Genomic DNA, 25,668 nt, shown 5'->3' on the forward strand with positions numbered 1-25,668 from the left:
GAATGAATGTTCATTTAAAATGAGCTGCGCTTTCATAAAGAAGCCCAGAAGGAAATGCAGAGGTGCAGAGAAATCAGGGGAAGACAGACTCAGCAGAGCTCAGAAGTAGACTCGGTTTGGGTTTTTTTTTTTCCTATTTTGCTTCTAAGTAGAAATTGTATACCAAATAGACACAGGCTATTTTTATAAGTTTCTTCTCCCCCTAAAAATAAAGACCTCTATCTTCAACGATGCGGATGTGGAGGACACGTCTCACGCCCGTCTGAGCACAGACGGTCATGGCCGCACACGGGGCGTGGAGACAGACCCACGGGTGGCCGTGCCCCGTGCTGGGGTGCTGGCGGTCACCACCTACCGCCCAGCTCCCCCCCCCCCCACACACAGCCCATTGTTGGGTTCTGAGCGCCGGCCTCCGCGTGGCAGTGCAGGCCATCGGCCGTCTTGGGACTGAGCGATCACCTACCACCCAGCCCGCCCCCCTCCCCCTCCCCCCCCCCCCCCCCCCCCCCCGCAGCCCATTCGCCGGCCTCGGCCTCTGGGGCTGAGCTGATGCTTCAACTGTCAAATCGAGACGCAGCTGGAGCCTAAAGCAGGGAGGGGAGGGGGGTTTCTACCACTCGCGGCTTGTGTTTGTCATGGGCACCGCGGAAGCGTGGGGACTTGGGTCATCTTTGCAATCCGTAGAGCCTAGAAGGCAACATCTGAGTTGCCAGGGCACCAAACGGCGGCCAGTGTTAGGAGAGGTCGGCTGGGTGACGCGCCCTGGACCCCAGGTCCCCACCTCGCATCCGGAGGCCTCCCCGGGCTCTCCTCCAAGGCCCAGGTCCTAAACAATTAGTAGTTTCCCCATGGCTCAGTCTACTGACTATTATCTAAGGAAATAAAAAATATCCTTTCTATTCATTCAGCTTCACTGCGGTAGTGACCTGTCCGTGCAGTCTCTAGAGAAGGAACGCGCGACTCCCAGGAGAGGCTTCCGGGGGTGCGGCTCTCCCCCGTGGGCTTCCCCCCGCAGAGCGGAGCCCCGCGAGGTCTCGGGCGTGCGCGTCTAACCTTCCGCCGCGCATCTGCCGTGGGCTTCCCCGTGGTCGCTAGGGATCTTGGGTGCGACTGGAGGCCGTGAGGTCTATCCAGAAGTTCACCTTGAACCGTCAGGTCGGCAGCGGCCCATCCTCAGCGGCCGGGGCAGGCCCAGGCTCCGCGCGGGGCGGCCGGGCCCGCAGGGGCCTCGGCGCGTGCTTCCGGGCGGTGCCGGCTGCGGTCTCAGAGCGCTTTCTGGTGGCCGTTTGCGGAAGGCTTCGTGGTTTCCGAATCCCGTGAGGCGTTGGACAGGTGAAGTTTATGGAGCCCTGGAAGAACACGAGGAGGCTGGTGAGGGGGCGGCCTCGCTGAGTGCCGGGCGGAGGGCCGGGGCGTGGGACGAACAGGCAGCGGCTTTTCATGGGCGAGGTGGCACGCTGCTCAAACGCCCTCGGGAGTGGGAACCCCCCCCCCCCCCGGGCAGCTGACTCAGGCAGGAGGCCATGTCCCTTCCTGGACCACAGCCTCCCGGGGTTGGGAGGTGGCGGGGTCCTCTCCACTCTGGGGCAGTGCGGAGGGGTGGCCCTCCCTCTCCGCAGCCCCTCCTTCCTGGCACACAGTCAACACCAAAACGCGCTGTCCAGGTCCTGAACCCCGGGCAGAAACGCCTGCATTGGTTTCACGACACACACACACACACACACACACACACACGAGACAACGCAGGAAAAGTACAGCACACTAAAATATTAAGCGTGTAACTTAAAAAGAAAAGCAGTAACCCAAAACACCAAGGACGAAGTGAACATAAAGTTACTCCGAGCGATGTTACTGAGGAAAAAACAGAACTGTCGTTTCCAGTTACGCTGCGGCCCCGAGACATGGTCCAGCCGACGGGGAGCCCGGTCCCCCCCAGGAAGAAAGAGGACGGCGGGCGGGAAGAAGGCAAGCTCAGTGGAGGGGGCACGGAAGCTTCGCACAGTTAACCCAAATGAAACGGTGCTATAAGGGAACGCGTGAGCCGCCCCCAGCAGGGGAGACGCTCAAGAGATGGGCTCTGCGAGGCTTTCCGACACCTCAAAGCTGAGCTGGAAAACGTCCATGCCTCCGACAGTCCCCGACAGCAGCCACTCCTAAACCAGCGCAGTACTCCACAATTTAAATTTTCTGTCACTGGCGTACCTGAACAAAACCAGACTTCTCTATGATTACATGGGAAGAAAGAAAAAAAAATCAACCGAAAGAACAGTCCTGGCCTCGGGAGCAGCGAGTGACGGGGGAGCCGGGCGCCGGCATCGGAGCGCACTGCCGTGAGAAGAGCCGGGCCGCAGCCGGACGCCAGCTCGCTGCGTGAAAGGCAAACACCTCTCCCTCTCTCTCTCCCTCTCTCTGCTTTCTTCCCTCCCTCCTCTTCCTTCCTTTCCTGCTCTCTTTACCCAGGCTCCCTTCCTTCTTTTCCTCCTCCTCTCCCTCCTCCTTCCCTTTGCTTTTTGCTTTTTTGAGGTGCTGGAGGTCGGAGCCGGGGCCTTGCGCTGGGAAAGTGCCCCGCCCCTGAGCGACCTCCCCCGGCCTAGGACTGCGGAGAGGAGGAAGCGAGCGCCAGCTGCCAGGCACTCCGCGGCACTGAAACGCGGACGGCTCTAGCGCATCACCGTCACCGTGGCTACCAGACACCGACTGCTCTACACAGACACCGTCAGCAGCAGCAGGGGAGGGGACGAGGACTACCGAAAGGAAAAGGAAACGCGTCTCTTCACTGAGGGCTTAGTGGATTCATACTCCTCATACACCGCCTGTTCTTAAAGAGGACCTTTCTCCCCACACCAACTGCCCTCGCCTGATCCTGGAAGACATCTGGAAAGAAAAGTAAGACACTCAGCTGGGCACGCTGGCTCAAGCCTTGAACCCTCGCTCCTTCTGGGGTGAAGATTAGGAGATGTGCGGACAAAACGGGAGGTTCAGAGACCCCACCTCAGCCAGTGGCGGAGTGCGGTGCCACACACCTGCCACCCCCGTGACGTGGGGAGCACAAGGAGGAGAACTGACCTAGCTGGGCTAGGACACCGCGCTCGAAAATAACCAGCACGAAAGGGGGCTGGAGGCATGGCTCCAGGGGTAGAGCCCCTGCCCAGCAAGCACGAGACCCCGCACAGCAAAAAAGCTTATGGTACGGTTTCCCGTAGGTTTTCTTCCTGAGTCTGATGCGACAGCTTGAACCCAGGGCTTCGCACGTGCTACGCGGGCAGCCTTGAGCGTGCTCCCCTCCCCCGTTCCCAGGACTGACTGGCTGGCTGAGTTCTCCTAGGGCTGGAGCTCGGGGCCCGACACTGCCCCGGGCCCCTTCCGGTGGTCAGCACGCTCCCGGGCTTTCCTGCCTGGGCTGGCTTTGGCCCGCGCGCCGCAGATCTCGGCCTCGGAAGCTAGGATCGCAGGCGTGAGACTCCGGCGCCCGGTTTTCTAGGACTCTTTTTGGGGCAGGGCCTCACTGCTTGCCCATTTTACACTTCCCACCATCTCTGCGATGGCGGGCGTATGCATCATGTCCATCTTTTCCTGTGTTTGCTTGGATTGGAGCTGCGGTCCTCCCAATCTTAGCTTCTCCCGTGGCTGGGATGACTGGCACCCGTCCAGCTATTGGGTGAAGCGGGGTCTCAATCTGTCCTGGAACCCTGATTCCCCCTCTCAGCCTCCTGGACGGCGAGAGTCATACATAAGAGCCACCAGTGCCCAGCTAGCTGTATACAACTCTTGACAAGAACATTGCTTCTGATGGCTAAAACTAACACAACACATAAGACCTTTACCTCAATTGAGGTAATATTTATTACTCTAATAAAGGTTTCCAAAGCCAACCTTTAGGTATATCCAGACCACCAAAGGCAACTCATTTACGGGTGCCTGAGTTGGTACTTGGCTAGTGGGAACTGGTTTGAAATCATGCTATCTAGTCTTACTGCCATTGCAACAGGCTCGAATTAGGGCTTAACTGTACATTTGAGTGAAAAGGTTTTGATTTGACCAGCATCATAAAGTCAAAGCAGGAAAATTCACACATTATCGGGTGCTTTGCTTAAATAATAAATAAGATGTAGCTTTTTCCTTCCAGGTTATCACTTCCATCAGCCATCCCCTCAAAGGGCATATACAAAGCAAGGTACACACAGATCAATAATCCCAAAGGCCCTCTCCTTCAAAGCCCAAGACCGGGAAGGCCAGCAACATGGGAAGCATCATTGCTGCTCATGCAGTTTACGTTACCTGACAACCGGGCCAGCACTAGCTTGAGATGGCTGAAACCGTTGTGGAGTAGGGACTGCAAACGTGCAACGGGTGTTAGGACTCTGTGTGATGTTTTACAATAAATCACTGACTCTCCCTTCTTGCTATAAAAGTGACATGCCTCAAAGACTGTGCACGCTGTCCTGCTAGCCCTGAAGTTCGTTGAAACCTGAAATACTTTGAGCACTAATGTGGACATAAACATGAAAAACACACATCGCTTACAACAGCTTGTAATGTCATCCCAATGCACATGAACCAGAGGACATGACCATGAGTCTCCTCTTTCCTGTCAGTGCCAAGAACGCTAACTTTTCATCCTGATTTGGCTTTTTGAAGAGAATTTTCCGTTATCTGGACACTTGTTTTTGAGCCAAGCCGCAAAACCAAAAAACTTTAGCTAGAAAATAGTAAAAGGCACCACTGAAGACAAAACCGATCAGAACCTGCTCTCTGCACAAGCGGGAGGGAGCTCTTGGGGAAGCCCGCCCCGCCCCGCGCGGAGGCGCTCGGCACAACCGCCAAGCAGCGGGAGCACCGGCGACGGCCCAAATCACACGTGACAAGGGGCGGGTCCAGAATTGAAACTCTGCGGTTGTACGGATTTAGAAACTGGATAGACTCAAAATGAACTTAACTACAGACAAGGAGAAGCATCAAAAGCCACGGGTTACCTAGGGCCTTGAAGAGTTCTTCTCGCACGGCAGAGGTGAATTTTCTGACTAAGCACAACGTCGTAACAATGGCAAAGAGCAAATTGTAGGATAATACGATATAGAAATTTCCCAGCCAGTTAAACCTTCCGAAGTCTCCAAGTAGATCAAATCTAGTGATTCCTGTTAAAAAACGAAAAAAAATAAAAGAGTCCTTAATAAAAATCAGGCAAGACATATTCACATCTGTGACAAAATACAGCAAGCGTGAGACCTGACTCCGAGAGACACTCTGGCACCTTGGGAAACACGAGGAACAAGTGTCCCGGCTACCGGGCTGGTGCCCCGGGCCGGCCCAGGTCTACTCCATAGCCGGGCCAGTCACTGGTGCGGGAGGAGCAGGAGGCCGGAGCAGGAGGCCGGAGCAGGAGGCGGGAACCAGCCCAGAGCTGCTGCCAGCACCTCAGGCGGCTGCCCGGGGGACAGGAGGTCTCCGCCCCGCCCAGGGCCGCCGAGGCCCCTCCTCGCAGATGAGGGCGGCCCCCCTTCCCAAAGCATCCTCTGTCCCAGCCACCCCACCTTTATTATTGGTGTGTTTGTCGTCTGTTTTTTCCCACTCACTCTCTAGGGAGAGAAACACGTCAGGCAGTCCTAATATTTAATACAAGAATGAATAAGCAGGATCACTTCCTTGTACACACAACGGGGTTCGGAGAAGGGAACAAGGAGCTTCTCAGCCGGACCCTTCGATGCCATGGCAATGCAGGAATGAATTTAAAATGCTCATGTTTGTGGAGGGGGATGGGAGGGAGAAAAACAAATAAATGAAAATGCTGATGTGAAAGGGAGGATAATTTGTAAATCATGTGGCTGTAAGACTTAAGGTAATTTAAAAAATATATATAGTGTGAAACCAGGGGGAAACTACCACACATATAATAATTAAGCGACTTAAATTCACCCACACATATTTTTAACCTTTTCTTTTGGGCATTTAAAAATAATTGAAAGCCAGGTGCCAGTGGCTCATGCTTAGAATCGTAGCTACTTTAGAGGCTGAGATCTGAGTATTACGGTTCAAAGCCAGCCCAGGCAGGAAAGTCCCTGAGAACTAGAGCCGTGGCTCAAGTGAAATATTTTCCTTGTCTCGAGTTCTAAGACAGTTCAATCACAAACCATATTAATTTTCACCGCTGGGGATAAGTTATTATAAGTTAAAAGGAGTTTTGATGTTTTCTCAACTAGTGCTAACCTTGGGCAAAAAAGCTCAGGGGGCACCCAGGCCCCGAGTTCAAGCCCCAGGATCGGCACACACACAAAAAGAAAAGAACCTACAACAGTTATAAGAAATAGTACAGGGGCTGGGGATATGGCCTAGCGGCAAGAGTGCTTGTGTCCTATACATGAATCCCTGGGTTCGATTCCCCAGCACCGCATAAACAGAAAATGGCCAGAGGTGGCACTGTGGCTCAGGTGGCAGAGTGCTAGCCTTGAGCAAAAAAGAAGCCAGGGACGGTACTCAGGCCCTGAGTCCAAGCCCAGGACTGGCCAAAAAAAAAAAAAGAAATAGTAGACTTCCAGTAGGACTGTATGAACACAACTGTGTACGTCATGCGATGGGTAATGGCAGGACTTCTGGGTGATCTTGAGGACCTCTCTGACTCAATCGCACATCACCAGCTGGTGCTCAGCCCCCCACTTCCACCATCTCCTCTGGAGAGCTCACGGAGCAGCTTGTGCGGGGAAGGGCTGTCACCGTGTGACAGGGACCTACGCGCAAGGCTTTCAACAGGGCGCTGTGGTTGCTACTACCTGGCGCCGGTGGGCGTAGATTTGAAAGACAATACCAAAGTATCTGTATAAGATCAGTGAAAACATGGGGTGAAACACCCCCCACAAAGGTGAGAGCCGGCTGGGCGCCGGTGGCTCGCATCTGTGGTCCTAGCTACTCAGGAGGCTGAGACCTGAGGATCGTGGTTCAAAGCCAGACTCTTATCTCCAACGAGCCACCAGAAAACCAGAAGCGCTGTGGCTCACATCGGTAGGGAGGCAGCCTTGAGCAAGAGAGCTCAGGGACCGTGCCCAAGCCCCGAGTTCAAGCTCCACGACTGACAAAAAACCAACGGGTGGAAAGGCAGGCAGCAGAGGCCTGGGAAGCCCTCGTGGCTCTGGGCCGCCACGGCCGTGGACTCCGGGCTGGAAGACTGAGAAGCCTTCCTTCCCACCTGTCGCAGCACTTAGTAACCACACGAGGTTATCTATAGAGACAGTGCTATGAAAACCGTCTCCAAAGTTCCATCCCGGAGACCCCAGACGGGCAGCTTGCTTGATCCTTTGAGGATGGGGTGAGGCAACTGTACACCCGTGTTCCGTGCGCCTCACGTGAGGCTGGCGAACGGGGGAGCTGGAACGCCAGGACGGCGGCCCGTCTGACGCGCCGGAGTCTCCTGCTCCCAGACACTTGGGTCATAAACTGCCATCGGTGAAGACAAGGAGCGGACACGTGCACGTGTGTAATACGCGTATTTACCGCGTGCTTATGTACGTAACCAGGTGTGGTGAACAGGCGGGTTCAGGTATTCCTGAGCTCTGCATGCACCGTTTACTGACCGAGTCACAACACCACCTCAGCCGGGGCGGGAAGATGCTGTGCTTTACCTCCCGGGGCGGAGCCGGCACCACGGGACGAGGTGGGATGGGAAGGAATGGACCCCAACTCCTCGGGTGCAGAAGCCGCATGCCGGGCCACGGGGAAAGGGCCGCGGGGCTCCACGGGCGGAGGGCCAGAAGCCCAGCACGGAGAATGTCTGCCTGCCGCTGTGGCGCCACCGCCTCGACGCCCCCGGGGGAGGTCCGACGGCAGCCGAGGAGAGCGCGGCCTGGCCTGGGACCTGGCCTGGGACCTGGCCTGCGCCTCGGCAGCCCGGCAGTGTGTGAGGCCCCCAGGGAGTGAGCTGGGGTTTCGTGGACCTCCACAAAGCACGCGGAGAGCCAGCCTGGAGCTGGCAGGCTGGGAGTCGCTGGCTGCGGAGAGACAAGCGGGACAGCTACTTGCCCGGCTTCGACGGCACTTTCTGTCCGTCCGCTCCACTGTACATCAGACTGAGGCTCTTCTTACAAGTGCTGGGTGGGGACTCGGTCACTAAGCTAAATCCCCAAGCGAGACAATCTCCTTTTGTCTAACCTGCTGGACTTGAGAGAAAAAGTGCCAGAGCAGGGATTCTGTTTGCCTCTTCCACAGGGAAGAAATAAGGGGCTGGGTTTTTGTTTGTTTGGTTTTTTTTATAGCTTTCTTTCTTCCTTTCTTCACTGTTAAAGCTCTTAGTGTTGATGTGCTTTTATCTTTTCTGATGCTTCTTTCTCTGCGCATGCCTTAGCATATTCCTTCCCATTGTGATTAACAATAACATCACACATCTTCCTTCTCTATTCTCTCTCATCCTCCTCCCTTTTCCTGTGCTAGACCTGGAGCTTGAATTCGGGGCCTAGTTGCTCTCCCTGAGCTTTTCTGCGCAAGGTTAGCAGTCTACCACTTGAGCCACAGTGCCACTTCAGGCTTTCTGGCAGTTAACTGGAGATAAGAGTCTCAAGGATTTTCCTGCCTAGGCTGGCTATGAACTGAAATCCTCAGACTTCAGCCTCCAAAGTAGGTAGGATTACAGGTGTGAGCCACTGGTGCCTGACTCTCCCCTCCTTTTAAATTACATAGTATACTATTCATCTAAACCTTTCACATTTTTTTGTACGGTTACTTTATCCTACAAGTATCCTTGGTTCCTCTCTTTCAGAGACTTATTGGAGGACTAATTGTTGTCAGTAATTGGTTTTTGCTGCATCTAAAAAATAGGTTTGTTTTTGAACTGTTATGTTCTGCACAGTAGTAAAAGCAATATCCAACCTAACAGATGCACAAATCCCAAGAAAAACACAGTAACAAAAGACAGTGTGGCTCCTCCCAAAGCTTAAAACTCTGCAATAAACGAATCCAAAGACACTGAAATTACTGAAATGCAGACAAAGAATTCAAAAGTTTACTTTTATAAATGAACAGCTGAATGAACTCAAGATGTAGACCAGAAGATTGGCAACATAAATGACACACACAGCAAGGGAACCAAGATTCTGGAGGGGGAAAAAAACAGGTACAGACTTGGCAACAAAAAAGCTCAAGAAATAAAAAGTACAGTTTAAAAAACATCACCATTACACCAGACCAATAAGAAGAAAGAACACTACAGACTGAAAACAAGGATGAGGAAATATTACACTTAGCAATAAAGAAAAAAAATAAAACCTTAAAGAACTCTATAACACGATTAAGACATGAAACTTAAAACTCCTGGGGTAGAACAATAGTTGAAGACATAAAAAATGCATTCAGTGAGCTGGGAATATGGCCCAGTGGTACAGTGTTTGCCTTGCATACATGAAGCCCTGGGTTCGATTCCTCAGTACCACATAAACAAAAAACACTGGAAGTGGCGCCGTGGCTCAAGTGGTAGAGTGCTAGCTTTGAGCAAAAGGAAGCTCAGGGACAGTGCTCAGGCCCTGAGTTCAAGCCCCAGGACTGGCAAAAAAAGAAAGGAAAAAGAAAGAGGGAGGGAGGGAGGGAGGGAGGGAGGGAGGGAGGGAGGGAAGGGAGGGAGGGAGGGATCTGTTCTAGACTACATAATAATTTTTTAAATGGCAGGAAAGAATATTGAACTGCAGGAGAAAAATGCCAACTTACACAGGTGCACATCATAGTTACCTCAGACCTCTCAGCAGAAGAGCTAAAAGCCAGGAAAGTATGGGATCATCTTATTTCTTCTTAGAAAGAAAGTGACAACACACGGAAAGGGAGGGACAAAGGTGAACAAACGCAGCAGTGGTCCTCACCAGACACTATCCTGAAGACGAACCACACCACTTGTGGGTGAGAATGGGAGGGGAAAACTGGGAGAGAGCGAGGGAGGGGTGACACTGTCCCAAAAGAAACTCACTCCTTACCTGACCTAGGTGACCACAATCCCTCTATGCATCACCTTTATTATAATGGCGCTTTAAAAAAGAGAAAGGACAAGGAAACAAACTAAAATCACCACGTCCAGCAAGATTAAAAGCCAGTGGAGAAACGAGGCCTTTTAGTCTAAGCATCAGGTACAGTAATCCAGACCACCGAGCCAGCAGTGAAGAACACGACCACACATCACGACGCGCGCGGCCCCCGGCTGGCCCGGCCACCGTGCCCTCCCTCCACCTCTGCGTCCCAACGGGCTGTGCTTACAGGGATACGCCACCCCACAAAACCCTCTCACTGTGGGATTCCTAAATGCCCTCTCAAGTTTCCTCCTGGCTAAACAGTCCTAGCCGGAATCATTTTCACAAGAAATTTGTTTTATGATGTAAGGTATCTGGACATCCACGGGTGACTACATTTGGGCTCGAGTAACATTTTCTCCCAGGCCTTATCTCGCTGGGACAAGCGTAGTTGCAGAACAGTGCCAGGCCTCTGGGGTGTGGTGGGTGCCCAGCCATCGTGAGCTGCTGTCCTGACCACCTTAGACATCTGACACGCAACATTCAGGAATTCCTTACCCTTAAAACTCCTACACGCAAATTTATTGTTCAGATTCAAGAGTCATCAGTAATTCAGAATCAGCAAGTCAGAAAAATCAGTAAATTCATTCAGTCATTCAGATTCAAGAACATCAGTAATTAACCACTTGTTTATTATTTCTGTAATGTACGTGTCTTGTAAAAAATTAAAATACAGGGGCTGGGAATGTGGCTCAGTGGTAGAGTGCTTGCCTAGCATGCATGAAGCCCAGGGTTCGATTTCCCCAGCACCACATAAACAGAAAAAGCAGGAAGTGGTGCTGTGGCTCAAATGGCAGAGTGCTACCCTTGAGCAAAAGGAAGCCAGGGACAGTGCTCAGGCCCTGAGTTCAAGGCCCAGGACTGGCAAGAAAAAGAAAGGAAAGGAAAGGAAAGGAAAGGAAGGAAGGAAGGAAGGAAGGAAGGAAGGAAGGAAGGAAGGAAGGAAGGAAGGAAAGAAGGCAGGCACTCATATACATAAAGCCCAGGGTTCGATTCCCCAGCACCACATATATAGAAAACGGCCAGAAGTGGCGCTGTGGCTCAAGTGGCAGAGTGCTAGCCTTGAGCAAAAGGAAGCCAGGGACAGTGCTCAGGCCCTGAGTCCAAGCCCCAGGACTGGCCAAAAAAAAAAAAAAAAAAGAATTAAAATACATTGCTGGGAAACTTTCAACACAGGTTTGTAAACTTCTTTTATATTAGCATCATAATCAGAAATACGGCTTATACTTCACTGCACACCTGCCAGTGTGTCAAGAGTTGTGAAAATATCATTTTCCAGAAAGAAACAAGAAAAGGCAAGACAAGAAGTATCTATGAAACCCTAAGGAAAGGCCTCTTCAACAGGAGGTCGGTTTTTCCCTAAGCTCCCTCCTTCGTGGGGTTCAAAGCGTCCCCCACCCCTGCAAGGTGTCAGAGCACACAGCACAGACCGGACAGGTGGGGATAAGAAGGCTGAAGGGCCACGTTGGTTTTAACACAATGAACACTTTTTTAAATCTAAATGTGGGCCTTGTGTAGCTGATAAGCTGTAGAAAGAACTTCCAGAATGAAAAAATAAATCAGTTAGCTATAAAAGCTATTTTAAAACAGAAACTAGCAAAAGCATTTCAAAACGTTGGATATGAAAACAAAAAAAAAACAAAAAACAAATTCTCCCCTGGTTAAGGAGATTTCAAATGAAGAATGAGGAAAAAAATGCCAAACTCTCCTTTGTTTTCTTCATGAGCCATAACGAAGCGCATGCGGTGTAAGATCAAATCTGCTCCTTCAGCATACGCTGCGTCATTTACAACATTTCACTACGAAACCAGCTGCAGAGCAACAGTTGGGCCTTGTTCCGTTAGTAAAGTGCTCAGCAAAACGCAGACCTCCGACCTGCCTACGGTTTAGATTTTTAAAAACTAAAGTCTGAATATTCAAGCAAAAGGACATTTTGGAGCAGAAAAGCAGATGGAATTTCTTTTTAACACATAATTTTAAGTATCAGTTGTGTTTTTCTATATGCAGTAAAGCTACAATCTACATTCATTATATTTGACTAAAATACCTGGTCATGGTTTTCCTCACAACTTATTTCTTTGCAGTAAGTGAAATTCTTATTAAATTAATGTTGGGGTCATATTCCAATTAATACAGAGTTTTCCACATTCACTTAAAGGAATTCCTCAATTAATGTGCATTATTACGGCACACGCTTACCCCAAAGCCACAGCTCCCGAGGCCCGGGGTACAGCACGAGTAGTTGGCAAATTTTAAAAAGGAAAAAGCCATAGCACACTTCCATTCCTAAAGCAAAAATATCAGCAAATTAAATATCTTATACTGGCTGGACAAGTTATATTTTAAAGTTAGACTAAAATGATTATCTTCACTAAAAAACTCTTGGAACAAAAATGAAACTGCGCCCGTGCGACTGGACTGTTTGTTTCAGCGGCCGCGCTGGCTGGGTGCGGCTGGCTGAGCTCAGCGGCGGACGAGCCCACGCTGGGGTCGGATCTCCCTGTGAGAAGCGAGGAGAAAGAGTGAGGAATTCCACAGCGAGGAATTTGGTTGCTAAATACATCCTCTATTCTAGTCTCACAAGCTTTGCAGCTAGGAGATCGAAATCCTACTATCCACGGGATAATGTTCGCGACCATTCTCTACACTTTACCTTCTTAAAAATCAAAGGCTCAATTCTAAAGGGTTAATAGAGGAATTACAAAGTAACTTTCTAGTTTGCATTTCCCATAATACGAAAATAAAGCTTTATCTTTTAGTCTAGAAACGTGCTTTTTTAGTACTGCGAAAAGCCTCTATGAATCTGTTTAACGTATTTATTTCTTTTCATCTATTCAGCGGCCCTGGGCATGACAGGTACTGCAGTGCATGTTGATATTTTGCAAAGCACCACATGACTCACTGTACCTAATGCACCCCATTAATCCTGTTTGGACAGCTGGGTCCAGGCATTTGTTAGCTGCATTTTAATTGTTCCATCTTTCTTTCTTTTTTTTCCCCCCTCTTTTTATTTATCTCTATGGCAAGCTACTCAGGAATGTAGTTTGTCAGTCTTCAAAAAGTACATTTTGCCACTAATTTGTCTTCTTTGTATTACATCTATACTTGGCGTGTAATTTTTCCCCATAAAATCAGTATACATTAGCGATTAGCAATCAGTCTTCAACAACAAAGCACAGTCAGTAAATGAGAAATGCTGGCGTGGCAGAAGGGCTACCGTATCACTGGAATTATTTGATGAGCAGTCATACATGGTAACACTTAGCTTTAAAACAAGTTATTAACAGGCACATGTTTGGAGTTTTCAAGATTAGCACACGATAAGCAGATGTTGAAACAGTAACAAGTCCTCTAAAGCAAACACCAAAGAAATAAGACTAACAGCCTGCGAAAGAGTAGTCTCTTTTCATACTGCACTTTAATCCCCCTTCCTGTTAAAACATTGAATTATCTACTTAATTGTGAAGGGAAGGATGAAGCTGAGGGCAGGGCCAGCTCAGTGCCCTCCCACAGCCAGCAAGGTGCTAGAGTTAACGGAAAGAACTTCTGTGATCACTTTTCTAATCACCGATTTTTTTTTTTTAATCTAAGTCTATACACGGAGAACTGCGGAGTGGAGATGGTCGTTTGAAGTAAGGCTCTGTCAGCGACTAAATCAACCGTCTTCAAGAGCACTTCCTAGTGATGAAGGATGCCAAGTGACGATCGTCTCAGGCGTTCCAGTGGAAACCTGTTTTCCTTTCAAAAGATGCCCACCCCCCTCCGTACCCGGGGAGGGGACGGGGCGCTGACTGCCCGCCGGCGGACGCGGCAGCGCCGGGGGCGTCCAATCGCCTGGGCCCTGCTCCACAGCCTGCAGCTCCCCTCCGGGACGCAGAGCAGCTGCGATGAACTTACAGACGTCCAGCACTTGAAGGCACACACCGCACTGCACTCTCAAAAGGACCTTTCGTGTAAGAACGACGACCGTTCTCTAGACACTGAACACTTGTTCCGAAGTCAGTTTCCTCGCGGGAAGATTCAAAAGCCTGACTTGTGAATGTGACGGGGAAGGGGTCTATTGTGAGAAGGAATGTTTTAAGTGGGAAGAATCAATGGTCTCTATGTGATTAAAAAAAAAAAAAAAACCACATACTTGTCTGGAAAGGCCCCATACATAACTGAAGTACAGAACGGAATGTATAAAACGACGTGGAGTAAAGCGCACACTTAAAGGCGATCTTCCTGAAAGTTTAGAGAGTAAAGCACAAGAGTTTAGCAAGCACATATTTAGAGGGGAGTGCTTTAAATGAACGTTTCCCCAACTTACCCAGTGTTCTCGACATCACCGGCAAAGCAGAGCTCAAGATCAGGACGGACACACAATTCCCAATGATCTGTTGAGTCAGAAGGAACAATGGTAGTTCAACAGTGGGTGATGACCGTCCCACCGACACGCGGGCTTCCTAGGATTTTTGGCCACCTTCTTAGCGATATTATCATTTAGTACAGAATTTTAAAAGAAGAATCAACTTTTCCTATAAGTATCTAAAGTTATCTGTTATAGTACTTGGCACAAATATAAACACTTGGAATTACTTTACATGCATTCTGCGGTTAACAATGTCAAAAAGTTCTGCCTGTCAAGTAAAACAAACACATTCAGTATTTCTTGCTATACTTTTAAGCCGAATTACAGCTCAAGTTCACTTATATAATACCTACTCCTCATGTGCTTACTGATTAAGACCTAATTTTAAAAGCATCAAATTCCACACCTGAACTCAAGTAATTCACATTAAGTAAGAGCAGCTGAAAATACTGACTAATACTGCCACCACTTAAACTACACAATGGATACCACGACCACTTACTCGGTTTAAATAAGTCACGTTATTAGATATGTATAAGCATAAATATGTATATGTGTGAGTGTATGTAACCAATTGCTCCCCTTTAGCTAAACTTAAAGTTTAGGGCACATAATGAAGAGAAAACAAGCCAGCGGCCCTTATCAGCCTCTTCTCTATCCGACTGTGGGGATATCTTACAAAGATCCAGTCATTACATAACAGCCTCTATTATTCTGAAGCCAATGACATATTGTAGAAAGTCAAATTAGCCTCAAACTGCAAAATGTTTCTGAATGGGACTCTTCCTTCTTACTTTAATTATTCAAATTTAAAATACTTTGTCTCTCCTACTAGCAGCAAGGAAGTTCTCCAGATTCAGAGCCGTGTGAGGCACGGTCAGAGTCACTCATGAGCGGCGGGCTCTCTCTGGCTGAGAAGGGCCTTTCAGGAGCCGCCTTTCACGGCTGCTCGGTGAGCGCGGCAGACCCGTGCATTGACAAGGGAATGGCTGCCGTCCAAATTAAACAGAGCACATCCTTCCCGGCTCATGCCGACTGACAAACACCTGTCTGTCGCTGCTGCAGGTGAGCCACGCAGGGTGCCTACCAACAAAACATCCATCTAAGAAGGCAAAAGAAAGGCTTTAGCTCACCTTTGTCATGGTTGTGTCGTCCTTCTTGGGTGTAAAGTTTTCAAAAAATCGGAGGCTATAGAAACCGACAACAGAAGACACCATGAGATAGCTGTGAGAATCAAGGAAAACGCCTGGAGAGGGGTGCGGGGTGCGGGCTCCCCCCCCCCCCCCCCACCCCCGCCAGCTCTCAGCAGCCTCGCCAAGCCTTCGGGCCACAGGAGACACAAAACAAAACAAAGGGCGGCTCTGAGCACTCAGGGAGGACAGGCCTCTTGTCCCTGCGAGACAAGTGTCTCAGTAAATTAGCACTGTCCCAGAAACCAGACAGGAAGCTTGTTAACAGATGGAATATTCATGTAACGCAAGGATACAAAATCAAAATGATTTCAAGTGCAGCTCCCATAAAACCAAAAGTGGAGAGAGAGGCATTTCCTATTCCAGGTCCCTGCGGGGGGGAAAAGACACTTCTCAGCCTTGGGTGACACCATTGTTTGTGTTCCTAAGGTTGCTGGTTCCTAAGTGGGGAATGTGGAACACCTCTAATACGCAGCACCTCTCACAGGCTGACAAAACGTGACACTGGATTGGCCTCCTCCACTAATCCAACTGCCATGTTAATTAACAACTGCAGCAAGCTCCAATGTGATTCTAACTTTCCGATCAAAATCATAGTATGCCTATGTTACAAAATGGAATGATTCGCTACTTGAGAAAAACACTTAAATGTTTTGGGGAGAACTTTTTGTAAAGTAAACTAGTTGAAAAGGAGCAGAACATATGCCTGTCTGAATGAAGGCTGAGGCAACATGCAAAGATGATCTGCAGTATGCCAAATCTAAGCTGTGCTTCAACAGAAAGTAACTGTATTCCCTTTCCCTCTCCCTATTCTTGCTCAGTGCTCAAGGACAAAAGATGGAACTGCTAACACACTTTTAAGAAGGAAAAACATAAACTTTTCCTAAACATTATACCAATCTCAAAAGCTATCTTTACCTAAAACTTTTTAAAAATGAAAAAACAAAAGGCATTATTTATAAAATAAGAACCAACAGGCAAACTATTCTCGACTAAAGTAGGAACAGTATTTCAAAGCTTATTCATGAATGATTGAAAGAACTCTCTGAATATGAAGTACTGTCCCATTAGCCAGCTTAAGTGATAATACCAAAGATAAATATGTAGCTTTACTAATAAGAAATAACCAATAAATAATATCATATACACTAAATGTATATATGTATATATATATTAATTTTAACATAAAAAAGTAAGAATAGCCAGGGAAATTCCATATATGAACAAAGTAAGGGCACGGAGTCTATCAACTTCTTGTCAACAGTTGGAAGAGGAAATGGACTATGCTAGCGGAGAGTGGTAGAGTTCAGGACGCACCCACCCCAAACCTGGCACATCAGCATTGGGGACAGCCTAGCAAGGCCACCCTGACCTCCCGACGTCTTCTGAAGCAGCCAGAGAACTCACTGGAAGGATACCCGGCCTAACTCGAGGGAAGGAGCACTTCCTGTGCAGGACACAAAGGCTCCAGGCAGCCCCGCCCTGCCCACCTGCGCTGCCCACCACTGCCCTGCCCACATCAAGCATAAACACACACACACGCTTCCAAAGAGCTGTGTCATACAAAACTAACATTAAGTAAACCTGTCCTCTGTTTCCTTTTGATTCTGCCTTTTGATGGAACAGCTGCTACTGTGAACTTTCTATAGGGTAAGGAAAAGATGCTATTTTTTTTCTTCCCTACAAATGCATATTGGCCAGAATAGAAAATATGCTGGAGTACTCTGTCCCTTCAAGAGAAGCCCATAGCAAGATTACGATGATCTCATCTATTTCCACAAGCACAGGACGCCCCTGGATGTACAGGTTACTCTGCTGGGCGCTAGGAGGGATGGTATAAAAGGTACCTATCACATAGGGCAGACTCAGTAAGAGGTCAGCGCGGACGTGACTTCAGGGTCCATCTGTGGATCAGGGTATAAAGAAGGTTAGGGCTACTGGTGCAGGAGGAATGTCATAGGTCTGTCGGATGAGATGCCTGGGAGGCCAGTAGGCTCTCGTGGCTGAGGCAGGGCGATGGCAGATGGGGCAAGGTCCCACGCGGGTTGTTGGCCAGCTGAGTCTAGATAATGGCTGAAGGTACAGTGGATCTTCCACTCAGACCAAAGGGAGGAAATTAAGACAGAATTCTCACTTTTTTTCCATGACAGAGAAAGACACACTGTCTGACTCTTGGAAGAAGTGATACAACTCTTCCGTTCCAAAGTCATCCCTAAGTGGGAGAGTAAAGCTGCTGACTTAGAAAAATATCATTAAATGTCAAAATTCAAACACCAGAACGTGACAGAGACATGTAGAAAATGTGTGTCAAGCCAAGTACATCCACAAACCCAGCCCTCGGAAAGCTACAGCGGAAGAATGAGGCTGAGGCCAGCCCAGGCTACATGGGCAGAACCTTTCTCAAAACAAAGTCAAAACCAAGCATGTCAAATACAAAGACTTAGTGGCAACTACTCTCCAAATGGAAAATGAACTCAAACAGGCTCAGTGAATGGATTTAACACATTCTTAAATAAGAAATCGTGCGTCTGACTGCCCTCCGAGATCCACATATGCTGCTGCCATTCACAGAACATTAGACCCTGCAGCTATACCCTTGATCATTTACAAACTCATGGGTCTTCCTAATATGCTCTTCGTGGATCACTGTGAGAGCCTGCATGTTCTTAAAGAATGACAAAGACAGCCGGGCACTGGTAGCTCAACGCCTGTAATCCTAGCGACCCAGGAGGCTGAGAGCTGAAGATCGCAGTTTGAAGCCAGGCAGGGCAGAAAAGTCCCCGTATCCTCGTGAAACTATTATCTCCAATTAACCACTCAAAACCCAGAAATGGCAGTGTGGCTCAAGTGGTGTGGTAGAGAGCCAGCCTTGAACACAAAGAGGCTCAGGGAAAGTGCCCAAGCCCTGGGTTCAAACCCCACCGCCAACAAAAAAAAAAAAGAGAATTATGAAGACAAGTTTCAATAAAACCAAGATCCACTCTGCCAACTAGGTAATCCAAAAGAAAAGAATAACAACAAAAACATAGTTCATACATACTATGAAAGATCTTCCCAGAAAGACATTCACAGATCCTGAAGCACTTACATGCAGAAAGGTGAATGTCTTCACTACAGGGACACACACTTTTGCAAATGAAAGGCATCGAAAGCATTTACTTTACCCTCGCTCCCTTTGGCATGGCTGTTTCATCAACCAACAGGCAGAGAATATTGCAAGCCACCAAGAGGACCGAGATGGACTGCAATACAAAAAGGAAGCTGTCACAAGTTGTTTTGCCAACATACAGTATTACTTACCGTCTAAGTGACCAAATGCATGTCTCAAGATAGAGGAAAAGTAGACAAGATCAAAATTCTACATATAAAACCAAGCCTACCATAAACAAAATCCCTAGAGTGAGTTCAAAGTGACTTTGAAAATTATTACTATTTTTCTGTGTGTGTTTGCCAGTCCTAGGGCTTGAACTCATGGCCTGGGTGCTGTCCCTGAACTTCTGTGCTCAGGACGATCATTCTACCACTTGAGCCACAGCTCCGCTGCCAGCATTTTGGGTGATTCGTTGGTGATTAGAGTCGCAACAGACTGCTGCCTGGGCTAGCTCTGAACCACAATCCTTAGATCTCAGCTTCCTGAGTAGTTAGGATGAGAAGCCTGAGCCACCAGGGCCTGGCATGCAAATTACTGTCATTATTATTACTATGACTATTTTTAAAGACAGTAAAATAGATCTATTTACTAAGTGGTCTCCCCAACTGGCAACCCACAACCCGACAGACTTCAAAGGTATAACATTATCAGAATTTATTTCAGAGTGTAATTTATTATCTTGCCACAGAGTCTCTGTTCTAATTTTCAGTAAGACACAAGCCTGAAGTTCTTGCTTCCCCAGGAAATACTTCATCTTGATGACGTTTTCTAACTACCATCCATTTCCAGTTTGTACTACTAAATTTTCACAAATAAAGATGTGGACAGGTGTATTTTAATCCTGTGGACAGAAAATCACCTTTCTAGGAACTACTTAAATGAGGAAGCGGCTATATTCAACCACTAAAGTAAATAAAATGTAAGGCTTTGGTTAAGCAGTCGCGTAAGTTCTTACGGTCTCAATGAGGAGGAGAACCATAACAGCGGGATACACCAGGTTTCTCTCCCAGGCTGAGGCCTTTTTGCGTCTCTCTGTGTGAAAGAAAAACGAAATTAAACAAAAACCTCAGCAGGTTCCACAACTTCACTCCAGACAAATTCGTTCCATTGTGGTATAAGCAGTGTGCATTATTTTTTCTCTCATGAAAAATGTATTTTTTTCCTCTGCAAACTATTAAAAATCAGAATTTAAAATCATTTTGCTGAATTAAACCAGCTCAATCCCATGAGGCTTCAAATTTCAGCTATACACACACAAAAAAATTCAGCAGCAGTAATTCATGTCTGAGGTCTAGAGGAGCTCACTTCCAAGCCAGCCCAAGAAGCAAAGTCCTCAAGGTGCCACCTGCAAAACAAGCAGCAAAAAGCCCAGCGTGGCGGCGGCGTGGCCTGAGTGCCAGTACCAGTCAAACAAGCCAGCCCCGGGAGCACGAGGCTGCAAGTTCAAGCCTCAGTGCTGGTTTAAAAAAATCCATTTTTAAGGAAATATAGTCTTAATACATAGGTTAGTTCAAAAATCTAGATACATTGCATTTTGTGTAGATATACCTCTTTATATTAACCTATATCTGAGTGAATAAAATAGCATGAATTCAAATCTCCTCGAGACCCAATTCCCAGGGATGAACACCAGGTTTCTAAGGCCGGAAGGGGACATCAGCTTGCAATTACCATGGGTGGCCGTACACCACCCCAGCCCCCATGCTCACAGAAAAAGAGGAGCCAAAACTGTTTCTGTCAATTGTTGGCTTGAGCTTTCTTTTCATTCAAGGTTGGCACTCTACCCCATTAACCACAGCTCCACTCCTGGTTTTCTGGTGGTTACTTGTAGGTAAGAGTCTCATGGACTTTCCTGCCCCAGGCTGGCTTCAAACCGCGATCCTCGGATCTCAGCCTCCTGAGTAGCTAGGATTACAGGTGCGAACCGCGAGTGCCCAGCTGAGTCAAACTTTTACACAGGCAACCCGTATTACTATACCGGAGAGTGACCGGGCGGCAGCCATTGAGGAGCCGACCCGAGACGGGCAGAGCGTCGCCCACCCGCGTGCGTAACACCTCACCCTGCCGGCACTGTCCATAGGCCGTCAGCGCGGACCTGGGGGTCTGTGATTGAGGACAGCCGTGGTCTAGCCAACTGTGCAGCGAGGCATCCAGATCTGAGGCACATTAACTACAGACAGAAGACGCAGACATGAACCTGACACTCAGACTGCTTGCCCCTCAGCAGCTAAGCGGGTGTGGAGAGGAACGGAAAAGACACAGTAAAGCTCTACCAGGGCCAAGTCTCTTCAGAGGCAAAAATTCGAACTTACTAAACTGCACATCTACGTCAAGTGAGACTCTCCCACAAGTGTTTTTCAAGCAGAGGCTAAATAAGCACTAGGAACACAAACCAGAAATATATCCATCCACACACCAGTAATCTAGCACTGCTGGCTCACACCTTTAATCTCATGAGGCTGAGATCTGAGGACCATGGACAGAGCCAACCCTGGAGGACAAATCCCAGAGACTGTTGTCTCCAAGTAATCAGCAAAAAGCGGGAAATGGGGGTGTGGCTCAAGTGTATCAGTCGTGAGTAGAAAAGCCAAAGGGAGTGTAAGACCCTGAGTTCAAGCCCTAGAACTGGCACGCGTGTGCACGCACACACACGCACACACACACACACACACACACACACACACACAGAAAAAGAGTGGAACATTATTTCTCATTCACTAAACTGGTAAAAATTTAAAATCCCAACAGTAACAATGTCAAGACAAATGCGGGACAGTAAGGAACTCTACTTCTGCTGAGCAGGAGTAGAAATGCTGCAGACATTAGGGAAAGGAGTTCGGTGTTAGCCTAAAAAGTTGTACATGTACATATACAACAATCCTTGAATTTGATTTTAGTATGTACCCCGAAGAAAACCTATACTAAGAGATACATTCAGAATGTGTATAGCAACATTGTATTCATAAGAGCAAAAGACTAAAAACATGCCGAAAATTCATTAATAGGAGAATGACTAAAACAACCTTGGGCAATATGTTATTTACAGAAATGAAAGTAACTTGAACATATGACTTTTAAAAAACATAATTATGGGGGCTGGGAATATGAGTCCTAGTGGTAGAGTGCTCGCCTCATATACATGAAGCCCTGGGTTCAATTCCTCAGCACCACCTAAATAGAAAAAGCTAGAAGTGGCTCTGTGGCTCAAGTGGTGGAATGCTGGCCTTGAGCAGAAAGAAGCCGAGCACAGTGCTCAGGCCCTGAGTTCAAGCCCCAGGACTGGCAAAAAAAAAAAAAGGACAAAATTATGGCTTCCACTTCTGAATATGGAACAATAACAATAAACAGACTTATCAACTGGCCTGTAACAATTAAGAAGCAAGGCTGGCGTGGCTCAGCACCTGTGGCTCATGCCTGTAATCTTAGCTACTCTGGAGGCTGAGATCTGAAGATCTCAGTTCGAAGCTAATCTAGGCAGGAAAGTCTGTGAGGCTCTTATCTGCAGTTAGCCACCAAACTGCCAGAAGTGGAGCTGTGGCTCAAGTGGTGGAGTGCTAGCTTTACGCAAAGGAGCCAAGAGGGCAAAGGCCTAAGCTCAAGCCCCAGGCCTGGCACAAGAAAAAAAAAAAGAAAAAAGAAAAGAAAGAAAGCAAAGCACCTATAAGTGAAACAACAACTGGCAGGTCACAAGACACTGGACAGCTGGAGTATAATGACCCCCGAGGGACAGGACATCAATACTACAAGTCTTGTTTGACTAGCTTCCCATCTGGAACAAGAGAGAAACTCAAGCAGCCCAACTCATTCCTCAACTGAGGACGTGAATGGGAGTTTGAGACAAAATTAACTGGAAGTAACCAAAGTCTGCAGAAACGAAACGCCAGAGAGAGAGAAAGGAGCCTCGAAGACCTACCAAGGGCCGCCCTCAGGCATCTGTGATGGACACTCGGGCGTGAGAAGGAACAGCCCATAGGTGAAGAGAAAAACACAAAAGCCTGAGGGACGGTGTGCAGCAGCCGGGAAGGCCCCGGTGAGTGGCCGTTCGGCCGTGGGCCAGCAGGCCTGGGAGGCAGCGCCGCTCAGGCCCCGCCGGCCAACCTTCAAAGCAACACGCAGCCATGCCAGCTCCAGCTAAATGACCTGCACTCCACAACAACGCTCCCCACTTACAGACTACAGAAACGCCAACTCCGACAAGGGTGATCTTCCAACCAGAACTTGCCAGGCACTCAAAGAAGCTCAACACACAAAAACAATAAAGAAGAGCACCCAACAAACACTTCTTACAGACATCAGAACTAGCAGACAAAAATATATTTCAAGGTTATAGTAACTGTAGCTTCTATTTTCATAAAGGTGGAGGACACATACTAAGCCTATCGATTAGGGCCTAAGTAGAACTTCAGGCTACCAAGACAAAAACTTGAGCGTCTATGAAAAAAATACACTAGCTAAAGATCAGACAGGAGCAAAATAAAAAAAGTCCATACAAATGAAGACTCAACGAATCCAAAATGAGGCACAGAGACAAAAGGAACTGAAAGTCAAAGAATTATCTTTAAGTGACAGCTAATATAGGGACCCAGAAGGGAAAAGAAAAAAATATGTGCAGAAGTTAATGGACAAAAATTCTCTGAACTACAAGTCCCCGGATCCCAAACTCAATGAACCTAAAGAACATTGTGAAAAACATTCTAAGGCACATCATAATCATATCGCTCCCAACTGATATCGAGGACATCTTAGTAGGAAGTACAAAAAAAAAAAAGACAGATGAATAGAAAAACTTAACAATATTTGCCAGAAACAATGCAAGTGAAAATAAAGTTAGAATATCTTTGAACAAAGATGTTAATGAACATTAGTATCTTTGAACATTAACATCTTTGGAAAGTTATTTTGTATTTGTACAAAAAAAATGAATGAGTATATACATAATTATCCTCGCCCCAAAGGGAAAAGTTTCTAATGTAAACTAAAAACTTCACAAATTTTTGGTTTTTAGACTACAGTAAATTCTTTAGTAACAAACCAAGACAATACACAAATACACAATACAAAAAATACAGTACCTAATTTTGCCTTAAGAGTCTTTACATTATCAAGTTCTTGTTTCAACTCCATTATGCTGTATTCCACCGCTGACGACAGCCCTACCCAAAACAAAACAAAACAAAAAATTAGAAGCATAACAACAGAACTTCTAGCATTCTAGAATGGATACTTATTTAATTAAAATATAAAATGTCACTGTAAAATCTGATAGCTGGGAGTAAAACACATGTTGCTATGTCTCACAGAAAAGTGCATTCACGTCTTTGCTATTACAACATCCATGTCCTTGCTGATTAAAAATCACATTTTCTAGGAAATTTCTTACCTCAGGTATAAAAACCCTTGCTGAATTGACTCAATTGTCTTTTCTTAATTACATAAGAGTGACACGCTAGGTGTAGCAAGCACAAAAGTTCTATACTCCAGAGGCTGGGGATATGGCCCAGTGGCAAGAGTGCTTGCCTTGCATACATGAAGCCCTGGGTTCGATTCCCAAGCACCACATATACAGAAAACTGCCAGAAGTGGCGCTGTGACTCAAGTGGCAGAGTGCTAGCCTTGAGCAAAAGGAAGCCAGGGACAGTGCTCAGGCCCTGAGTTCAAGGCCCAGAGCTGGGGGGAAAAAAAAAGTTCTATACTCCATCCTGCCCTCCTCGTGTGACAACATTCTATATTCCTCTTCAATTAATGCTTAATGTTTGTGTCTGTTGGTTTAGTATACATTTTCTATAAAGGAGGTCGAACAAGGTGTGTTACTTTCTGTCCTCCGACAGAGACAGCTCTGAGCTGGCTGAACCATCCCTAGGATGGGTGAACTGCAATTTTACTCCAAATCATTACACTTATGAACATTCTGGTTTTCCTCAATTTTTGCCACTATAAATGATGTGATAAACATTATTAACATGCTGCATAGCCAAGGCGTTCTCATTCTATTATTTCTGAAAGGCAGATTCTCAAAATTCACAATGCTGAGTCACACGATGTGAGAATTTATCATTTTAAGACATAAAGGTTACAGGGGTGGGAATATGGCCTAGTGGCAAGAGTGATTGCCTCCTACACATGAAGCTCTGGGTTCAATTCCCCAGCACCACATATATGGAAAACGGCCAGAAGTGGCGCGGTGGCTCAGGTTGGCAGAGTGCTAGCCTTGAGCAAGAAGAAGCCAGGGACAGTGCTCAGGCCCTGAGTCCAAGGCCCAGGACTGACAAAAAAAAAAAAAAAAGGTTACAGTCCCAAAATGTTACCATCTACTGTAATAACTCAAATTACTACAATAATTTATATTTCCATCAAGAGCTTTTGAAGGGCATTTTCAAAATCTTCCCTTGCACTGCGCTTTTGCTAGGTAATGGGCACAAGGACTCTTCCTGTTACTTCACCGTGCATTTCCCTAATCATGAGTGGTCAGGCCTACTTTCTGGCCCTCTTGGTAATCTGGATACAGCATCTTCCTATTCTTCCTGTTTTAGCTGTTGGTCTGAAAGTCAAAAATTCTCCCAAAACAAACGTGCTTTCATTAGGATTCTTTAGGATTTAAGACAGTTCCTGTTTTCATTACGAATGTATATCTAGCTGCCGAAATCTTGCTTCATCGTTGTGCCCCTAAAATTAATACATCTTTATGAATATCTTTTTTCATGATGGTTTCCTCAATCTTTAATTCTTTACAACTGATATTCTGTCTTACAAACCGTAAATTACTTCCACTTTTGGTTGTTGTGTGTTGTAACTGTTTCCCTTGCTTACTAGTTGCGTACACTCACATCTCTCTGGATCAATCTTTTTGTCTATCAAAATATGAAGTTTAAGCAGTTGTACAAAGGGCTTAGTTACCATTCAAAACACCAGTGTATAAGTACAATGCACCTTGATTGAGGCTGCCCC

The 25,668-nt window shown here is 47.2% G+C and overlaps 1 protein-coding gene across 7 annotated transcripts in view; it reads right to left on the reverse strand.

Moving 5' to 3' along the window:
- Nucleotides 1-520: 520 nt before the first annotated feature.
- The window catches only part of Lmbr1 (limb development membrane protein 1), a 107,074-nt gene continuing 81,926 nt past the window's right edge, over nucleotides 521-25,668 (reverse strand). For 4 of the 7 annotated variants that reach the window (XM_048340530.1, XM_048340529.1, XM_048340535.1 and 1 more), the window contains 8 exons: nucleotides 23,796-23,876; nucleotides 19,679-19,755; nucleotides 18,737-18,814; nucleotides 15,869-15,942; nucleotides 15,516-15,606; nucleotides 14,341-14,407; nucleotides 4,974-5,135; nucleotides 521-1,349 (listed from right to left, as the gene is read on the reverse strand). In XM_048340530.1, the coding sequence (XP_048196487.1) occupies nucleotides 1,264-1,349; nucleotides 4,974-5,135; nucleotides 14,341-14,407; nucleotides 15,516-15,606; nucleotides 15,869-15,942; nucleotides 18,737-18,814; nucleotides 19,679-19,755; nucleotides 23,796-23,876 (716 nt within the window). In that variant the 3' untranslated portion in view covers nucleotides 521-1,263. The remainder of the gene's footprint in view (nucleotides 1,350-4,973; nucleotides 5,136-14,340; nucleotides 14,408-15,515; nucleotides 15,607-15,868; nucleotides 15,943-18,736; nucleotides 18,815-19,678; nucleotides 19,756-23,795; nucleotides 23,877-25,668) is intronic. The other 3 variants (XM_048340531.1, XM_048340533.1, XM_048340534.1) reach the window with 3 other exon arrangements.

This window comes from Perognathus longimembris, chromosome 2, assembly GCF_023159225.1.
Source record: "Perognathus longimembris pacificus isolate PPM17 chromosome 2, ASM2315922v1, whole genome shotgun sequence".
NCBI classification, from domain to species: Eukaryota; Metazoa; Chordata; class Mammalia; order Rodentia; family Heteromyidae; genus Perognathus; species Perognathus longimembris.